This window comes from Micropterus dolomieu, linkage group LG04 (genome assembly GCF_021292245.1).
Source record: "Micropterus dolomieu isolate WLL.071019.BEF.003 ecotype Adirondacks linkage group LG04, ASM2129224v1, whole genome shotgun sequence".
Classification (NCBI taxonomy): Eukaryota; Metazoa; Chordata; class Actinopteri; order Centrarchiformes; family Centrarchidae; genus Micropterus; species Micropterus dolomieu.
Window position 1 is genome coordinate 2,849,381 of NC_060153.1, and position 8,659 is coordinate 2,858,039.

General features: G+C 39.4%; 1 protein-coding gene across 1 annotated transcript in view; it reads right to left on the bottom strand.

Moving 5' to 3' along the window:
• The window catches only part of LOC123969580 (general transcription factor 3C polypeptide 1-like), a 32,610-nt gene that overhangs the window by 11,428 nt on the left and 12,523 nt on the right, over window positions 1–8,659 (bottom strand). The window contains exons 12-25 of the mRNA XM_046047120.1: window positions 6,953–7,077; window positions 6,744–6,859; window positions 6,497–6,650; window positions 5,844–5,947; window positions 5,554–5,690; window positions 4,415–4,759; window positions 4,084–4,229; window positions 3,359–3,456; window positions 3,178–3,274; window positions 2,591–2,774; window positions 2,319–2,415; window positions 1,243–1,375; window positions 1,034–1,118; window positions 658–719 (exon numbers count right to left, since the gene is read on the bottom strand). Of these exons, the coding sequence (XP_045903076.1) occupies window positions 658–719; window positions 1,034–1,118; window positions 1,243–1,375; window positions 2,319–2,415; window positions 2,591–2,774; window positions 3,178–3,274; window positions 3,359–3,456; window positions 4,084–4,229; window positions 4,415–4,759; window positions 5,554–5,690; window positions 5,844–5,947; window positions 6,497–6,650; window positions 6,744–6,859; window positions 6,953–7,077 (1,883 nt within the window). The remainder of the gene's footprint in view (window positions 1–657; window positions 720–1,033; window positions 1,119–1,242; window positions 1,376–2,318; window positions 2,416–2,590; window positions 2,775–3,177; window positions 3,275–3,358; window positions 3,457–4,083; window positions 4,230–4,414; window positions 4,760–5,553; window positions 5,691–5,843; window positions 5,948–6,496; window positions 6,651–6,743; window positions 6,860–6,952; window positions 7,078–8,659) is intronic.

Sequence of the window (8,659 nt, forward strand, 5' to 3'; positions counted from 1 at the left end):
CGTCCCTTTCCTCCGACCACCTGCTGGTTTCTGGACGCAGGCTCGACACCCACCTAGTTACAAAAACACACCGATGGGAAACATTGTCTGCAGCCTGTACTCTTTGATCTCGGCCGAAATGTTACTCAAGACACAAGATCACAAACACCATAAACTAGATTTAAGAACCAGTCAATGTCTCACTAGCCATCCAAGCAGGGCAATCAGCTGTTTGGCACTGATCTTAAGAGACTGGTGTGATATGGAACATCAACAAAGGGAGACTGAAAATAAGTGGGTAATGTAAAATGGGTGTCGCTGGTTTAATTGTGAATGAAGCATTTTGAAAATGACATCTTCAGTGGGAAAAGCTCCAATAACATCACCGTTGTCATCCAACATCGAACATATCAACTAGGAGCCAACAGAGCACGACAACTCTGGGTTTAAGCAATCTCTGGCTAGCAACACTATAGTAGTAGGTGTTCTGGAGTGTATTTCACAACAACAATAAAACTACTACATCCTCCAAAATGATCATAAAGTTAAATCAACACCTTTCTAAAACAGTTTCAACAAAAACTGAACATTAATAGTACAATTTATTGCAGGACTGATGTATTAGACTGCATTAGTTTTAGATAGGCAGACTTAAAAAACTGGCAACAGAACTCATACCTCAACAGTTTCTAGCATCAGTGGTTTTTTGGTAGTCACGTAACGAGGTTTAGTAGTTGCTCCTGTTAAACACAGACATATAAAAAGTATATTATTGATAAGTAGGAACACAGTAACAGCGAGCCAGTAAAACGGAAGACAAGTTTGAAGCTTAAAAAGCTGCCGCCTTCTCTCCTCCACTCAAAGTCAACATAACATCAGATGGAAAAACCAGCAGCGCAAAGATAGCATCAATAACTCCAAGGCTCATAGGTAGGTATTGTTAATGCTGAATTAAAGAAAGAAAACAACCTAGCTATGAAAGTTTATTTACGATTGAACACAAAGTCCAATATGAATATGAGAGATATTCGTTATGTTCCAAGCAACAACTCACCAGCTTGAAGTGCAATTCTGAGAGTATTATTCAGCAGGCTCTTCAGTCTGACTTTGTTGTCCTTCGCCTCTAAACCACTTGGGTTCTAAAAACAAATACACCAGATACGTGTGACCAAAATGCAGAAAGCACAAACATTAGGCTGCATTTCATATTGTCTTTTGTCTATGTACATACACACATGTTCTGCTTGTGTTTTGAATACATACATTTTTGATAGCAAGTAGGTGACTGGTCCACAGCCAGTTGCGTTTAAGATGACCAAAGAATTCAGAGTCCAGACCTCCTGCTCCTTTACCGTCTCCTGGTATTGACCCGTCATCGCACACTTCACGACTGCCCCTGTGTGTGTGTGTGTATACAGCGTAGACACACATCAGTACTACTCTAACACACTGGTGATAAGCTGAAATTATACTGCTCTGACCTGTTTTTGAACTTAAATGTCAGCTAGTTTGAGTTGATTATCGTATAAAACATGGGAAAGCAAAGAACCAAAAAGTGTAAGTAAAATATATTTGTTTAGACCCGATTCTTTATCTCGTAGTGAGTATACTTTTTCCATGTACAACTGCAACTTAATATTAAAGCTGTAAGCTTTAGGGGGGGGGGTATTGGCAGAAATTAAATATATTATATTGCTGGGACCCACACACTCCAGCACCTGCTTTATTGTGAGGATGTGAAAAAGTCTCATAATTAATTTGTTGAAAGGGATAAAAAAAAAAAGATATTCACCCCATGTGGGGATCATACACACAACCCTTAGATTGAGAGTCCTGTGCTCTACTGAGTAACACTGACAACCACTCCTAAATTATCCTGTTGCTAACTTACTTGCTATCCCATGTACTAGTCTAGACCATCGTTTCTTGAGATGTCAGAAAAACAACTTGTTAACTTGAGATCTCAAGAAAATTATCCCCTTATCTTGGGAAAACAACATTTGTTATTTCGAGATAATGACATGAATAAATCAAATTAAAGAATAAAAGAAAATAATTTAAATTATTTGTTATCATAAATATATGGTCTCTCAGGGCTTCCGTAGAATAGTATGCCTTTAAATTAAGACAAAAATCAATTAGGAAGGCAACGCTTCATCTTCTTGTTTTCAAAACCTGCTGTTACTACAAGCACCATCGACACAGGTTGATCTGTAACAGCGGCAAAAACATGAAAGCAAGAAGTGGACAATGACAGCAAGAGATTCCAGACACATTACAATACAACATATCAATGTAGTTAATAAACACGTCTTACAGAAAAATCATACTCCACCTACTTTAGCAGGTACGCCAATCCTATGAACACGTTGCGTTCGGGCACAAATAAAGGAGCAGGATCGTCTTCTGTGACATTTCTCTTATTGCGGATGACCCCTAGAAAAAAAAAAAAAAAAAAAAAAAAAAAAAAAGACAAGCACATCTTCAAATAGAGAAAATTATAATTTTCCCCTTAATTACCAGTGTTGTGAGTGATTCTGCTTGTGTGTCTGTGTGTGTGTGTGTGTGTGTGTGTGTGTGTGTGTGTGTGTGCATGTGTGTGTGTGTGTACCCAGTGCTGTATTGAGGCAGACACACATCAGGTCAAACCAGTAGTTTTCTACATCTTCAGCAGTGTTGAATGTGTACCGGCGCCTCTCAAACGGATTGTCAGGCGACTCTGTGACCAGCCAGTAGTGCGGCTCAGCATTGGTGGTGTCAACAATAGTGGCATTGCGCTTCAAGTACAAAAAGAGCTGGTGCAGGTATGGAGACAAAATATGAGACTTGTGAGAAGAGAAATGACTTCATTTTGATGTCCTTTGACCAAGTAAAGAACCTCTGTATCTTGATGTGACATTCATGCTTTTTTAAAAACACGTGCTGTAAATACAAATAGCCCCTGTTGGTGAAAGCCCTTTTCAATTGTAGTTGGTTTTGTTTTACATATAAAAAAATTTATAATCAGTAAAATCTCTCTTTCAACTTCATAATTGGTACGTTTATTTGTAATTCTACAACACTGGGCTGCACAATAAATTAAAGTTGTAGCCATCTTTACACTACTAACAAAGAACATAAATACAAATATATAAAATTATAATATAATAACAACTACATATACAGTAATGTATATACAAATATTATACAAGGTATAACCTGATCCTTCTCCTTGAACTTCTCCACAGGACCAAACTGTAGCAGACCCATGTAGACCATCTTCTGCAGGTTCTCAAAAAATGAGAAGAGGTATCTCCTGATATAAGGAGCCCATAAATACTCAATTTAGAATTTCATTTATGATGTGTTATAGAGAGAGAAAATGGAGAAGGAAAGTCACCGTTTATAAAGCAGCTGTCTTTTCATTCTGGCAGGGAGCGCACTAACAAGATGATGTTGCTTCACAGGGTCGTTGAGATATTCCTCCAGTCCATCCACCTGTGGAGTCAACAAAAGTGTCTTCATGTACAGCATGTGCTCCGTCTTTCCTCATGCATTACAAGTGGGCGATCAACAATCTCACACATTCCCACATGTACAACTTTTGAGGGATGATGGAATCTACATTCAGTTTATTATTTACACCTATACACCAAATATTTTAACCAGTCCACTTATATAAATGAGAATACACAAAATATTAGAACCACCTCTTAGTATAACTCAATACAATTCAGCAACACCACAAAACTGAACATCATAATCTTCGTGAAGGGAGGGGCGTTTATTGCAGGAATGTATCAGGCAGCATTTGTTTAAAGCTACATGTACCTAATATACTGGAAATTGAGTGTATATCATGTCCAGGTAATATTTAACAATTCAATTTTAAAGAACATGTGTTTGTAGGCTGTTGGCAGGGAATAAATGATTACCATTAGGATAATCGTTTTTCTTGCATTGCAGAGCTATTCAACTATGAAATCAAATGTATGTAAGTCAAATGTTCAGCATCACTGTCACAGATGAGGATCATGTCACCATAAGAGAAAATAACCTAAGAGTGCACAGACAGTACGTGGGATGGACTGCATAACATCGTTCAAAAACAAAACGTGTGCTCACCTTATAATTGATCTGTATGACCTGAACAAAGACTGAGAGAGGCAGGCAGAGGAGCACGTCGCCAACCATCGCCCAGCCGCTGCCAAACTCCTTGTGTACACGGACAGGAGGAATGAATTTCTTCCACGAATCTTCATCACAATACACTTTCAGAGGCAGGCAGAAGATTACAGGAAAATCAAGGTGGTTAGTCGGGAAAAGAATTGCTTGAAAACATAGGCATTTTGGCCTTCTGACAACAAGTAAAGTCATTAAGAAACTAAATGTAAGCAGATTCAAAATGGGTACAAATGTTATTTAACGGAAGAGTTCCCACACATGATGCTCTCACCTTTCATGTCAGACACAGAGCCACCAGGTGCTGATTTATCCTTCAGCTTATCCTCTTCATCACCTGAGAATGTCGCATCTGAATTAGACAGAGCAGAATGTGCAGTTTGTGGGTGTACAGAGTCGGTGGCAGCACTTTCAGATGGCTGTGTTGGGCCGTCCTGTTTTTTATGGTTGTCATCACGATCAGGGTTGTTTGGGTTTGCTGGTGTTTCACTGGTCAAGTGGGAGCCAGTGTAGCTGTTTCTGCATGGGTGCCCGTATATGAGGTACCAGAGGAAGTTATGAATAATACGGAGACGAGGCATCTTAGGCTGGAAGCCAAAAGTCTTTCCCAAACCCCGAACTATAAAAAAAAACAAACAAACAAAAAAAATCGTCATACAGTGCAATTACAGTCAAAAGGAAACTTTAATAGAGCATCAAAACGGGTGAAGCTGCAGGATCTGAAAGAATTTTTCCAACCGGGAATTCAAATTCACGCTTTCTTTCAATGATAACCTTGATGTTTCTTTACAAAGAGACACAGGATTTCCCTCAATTTAAAAATTCTTTATCTGATACCTATTGTACTAAGGTTAAATTATGAAAATTTTGAAAATCATGGAAAATCATTTGTATCAGTCTGGTATAGACCTGAACATGCTTTTGCACTATTAAGAGGCAAATGGAAATGGAAGCTTTTTGTAAAATACTTGGCTTGGTGATTATTATTTGAACATAATAGCTAACATAGAATACGTTGTAAGATTATTTTTAAAATCTTTCTTAATCGGCAGGCTGTTACAGGCGGTTATAGTCCCTTCTCTCTCTACTGAAACGGTCCATGGTTCAAAAATAATCACCAGTATCTCATTTCAACTGATTTTATGCTAGGTGACTGGATGCATCTGCTCCCCTGAAGTTTTTAATGTACTGAGACTTGTATGTTTGACTTTTCTTGAATGAAGCAAAATTTATTAAATGGAGTTACTCATTATTTGTGTTGACAGTTTAACAGGAAGAGCTTCATGCCCATTTGAGTATTAAAGCTGTCCTGTGACCGAACACGGATATTTAGAAAAAGACCTCCAGACCTGATGCCGACCACAATAACTCCTCCCATTTTTTCAACTCTTCTAACATGCAGTCAAACAGAACCTGTTGTGGGCTTGAAGTCGTCGTCCTCTTTAAAGCGGTCTCTCATTTTATCAGCCATGCTGTTTTTGTAAGTGCTGACAGTCATATCTGCAGATGTTTTCTCTTGTTCTCTGGCTCTCTCTTGAGCATGCTGCAGACTGAGGGACAGATGACAAAGATCAAAGTGACAGATGGAAAGACAAAAGACACAGAGGCTTGTTCAAGATACAAAACATGTCCCTGTTCTACACTACAGTATACTCAGACAAACTCTATCCCTTGCTGACATATTTTATTTGATTTGTGCTCACCGTACAACTGTGTAAGAGCTGGAGATTTTGAAGCGGACCTGCTCAATGACTCGTTTCACTATGTCATCGTTGGGCTGAATGGACGGATGAACGACCATCTCAACCTGCATACAGAAGAACACCAGACAGAGACAGGGGGTAAGTGGTAAAAGCGGGTGTCAACAATTAAAGGTCAGCATCCCTTTTCTAGTCTTCTAGTTTGAACATTTGTTGTAAGTGTGCAATTTCATTTAGTAATCCACTGTATGTGCTGCATTTTATAATGTTTGTCATGTTAGTAACTGAGTAAGTAAACCAAAAGTCACTCTCTTGCATGTGCTGCTCCTAGAGGTCCGGTCTGGACAATGTTGGCCAAGCATCAATGACTGAATGAATGTTCTGTGTGTATACGTGTATGTATGTAGATTTTGTATATAAATAACTGTATATAGCTTATTGTTTTTATTTTAAATGTTACCATATTTTAATACACATGTAATTATCAATTAAGTTCTGTGTGTTTGCGTTACACAACCTTGTGTTGTATAATGACAAATAAACAACCTTGAAACCCTTTCACCTTGTATAATCAGTGTTATTTCCTTCACCTGTCAGGGGTCATAATCTTATGGCTGATCAGTGTTTAACCATGAAGGGGTGATGCATGCACTTACGTTCCTTGTGATCCCATCCTGTATAACAGTGGTCTTGTAAAACTTAAGCAAGCCTTCTTTAGACAGACTGGCAACGAGACGTAATATGGTCTTCTTGCAACACTTTGTGCTGACTCCATCCTGCTTCTCATCGTCATTGATTATCTTCTGTAGCCTGGACAAAGACAGCATGTTGACATTTTTTGTTCCCTTTTTTCCTGTGCGACAAATTGCTAAAATTAACTGATAACATGTAATACAAACTGACTGGAAAAGACCCTCTATGATTTTGGAGTTGTGCACAGCCTCAATGATCAGGTTCTTCCTCCTCAACAGGCGGTACGTCTCATGAGACCTTTCAGCAGATTTTTTATGTCTGGAGGCCTGAAGGAGGTGGAGTGAGTGAACTGTTACCTTCAACATTCAGCTCAAAGCAGAGAAGAAAAAACCCCACTGAAACCAACCCGTCAGACGGACCTGCCCAGAGACAACCACAATGTTGTTGTCTGCCTGGTTATCAGCTGCTTTCAAGGCCCCAACCTGAGGCAACGGGATGGTAGGGCTTGAGCTGTATTCTTTATCCTCCTCAATGTGAGCTTGTTCTGACAGAAAAGACAGTCTGAATTAAATATAATTGAACAAAACAAATAAAAACACACGTATAATATATACAGTCGGTAAGGCAAATTCCTTTGTTTTTGTTGTTGACTGAAGGGTTTAAGATCAAAAGATGAAACAAGAGTTCAGAATTTCAGCTCTCATTTCCTGGTATTCATATCTAGATGTGTTAAACAACTCAGGACAAACCACCCTTTGTATTAGACCACATCATTCTTAGGTGAGCAACAGTAATGGAACAAATAATCTTAGAGTAAATAACATTTAATATTTGGTGGCATAACTCTTGCTTGCAATAACTGCCTCAAGCCTGCGACCCATCGACATCACCAAGCTGTTGCATTCTTCATTTGTGATGCTATTCCAGGCTTTTACCACAGCTTCTCTTCAGTTCTTGTTTGTTTCAGGGTGTTTCTCCCTTCAGTCTCATCTTAAGTTCAGGTCAGGTGATTGACTTGGCCAGTCTGAAACCTTCCACTTTTTCCCCCTGATGAAGTCCTTTGTTTTGTTGGCAGTTTGCTTTGGCTCATTGTCCTGCTGCATGATAAACTTCCTCCCCATTAGTTTCAATACATTTCTCCATAAATTGGCAGACAAAGTGTTTGTGTCCACTTCTGAATTCATTCTGCTGATACCATCATCAGTTACATCCTCAATAAATATTAATGTTCCAGAAGCAGCCATGCACACCCAAGCCATGACATTACCTCCACCAGGCTTCACAGATGAGCTTGTGCTTCGGATCATAAGCAGTTCCTTTCTTTCTCCACACTTTGGCCTTTCCATCACTTTGCTAGAGATTAATCTTGGTCTCATCAGTCCATAAGATTGTGTTCAAGGACTTTTGTGGCTCATCTCTGTACTTCTGTGCAAAATTTCAATCTGGCCTTCCGATTCTTCCTGCTGATGAGTGGTTTGCATCTTGTGGTGCGGCCTCTATATTTCTGCTCTGACTCTTCTTCCAACAGTGGATTGTGATACCTTCACCCCTGCACTGCGGAGGTTGTTGGTGATGTCACTCACTGATGTTTTGGGGGGTTTCTTCACAGCTCTCACCATACAGTGGGGGAAATAAGTATTTGACCCCTTGCTGATTTTGCAGGTTTGCCCACTTACAAAGAATGCAACGATCTATAATTTTAATCATATGTACATTCTAACAGTGAAAGACAGAATCCCAAAGAAAATTCCAGAAAATCACATCATATGAATTTATTAAAATTGATAACCATCTGATGAGGAAAAACAAGTATTTGACCCCCTGGACAAACAGCATGTTAATATTTTGTAGAAAAGCCATTATTGGCCAGCACAGATGTCAAACGGTTTTTATAGTTGGTGACAAGGTTTGTGCACATTTCGGCAGGGATGTTGGCCCACTCCTCCCTGCAGACAGCCTCCAAATCATTCAGGTTCCGAGGTTGTCGCCTGGCAACTCGAATTTTAAGCTCCCTCCAAAGATTTTCAATTGGATTCAGGTCTGGAGACTGGCTAGGCCACTCCAGAACCTTGATGTGCTTCTTCTTCAGCCACTCTTTTGTTGCTTTGGCGGTGTGCTTAGGGTCG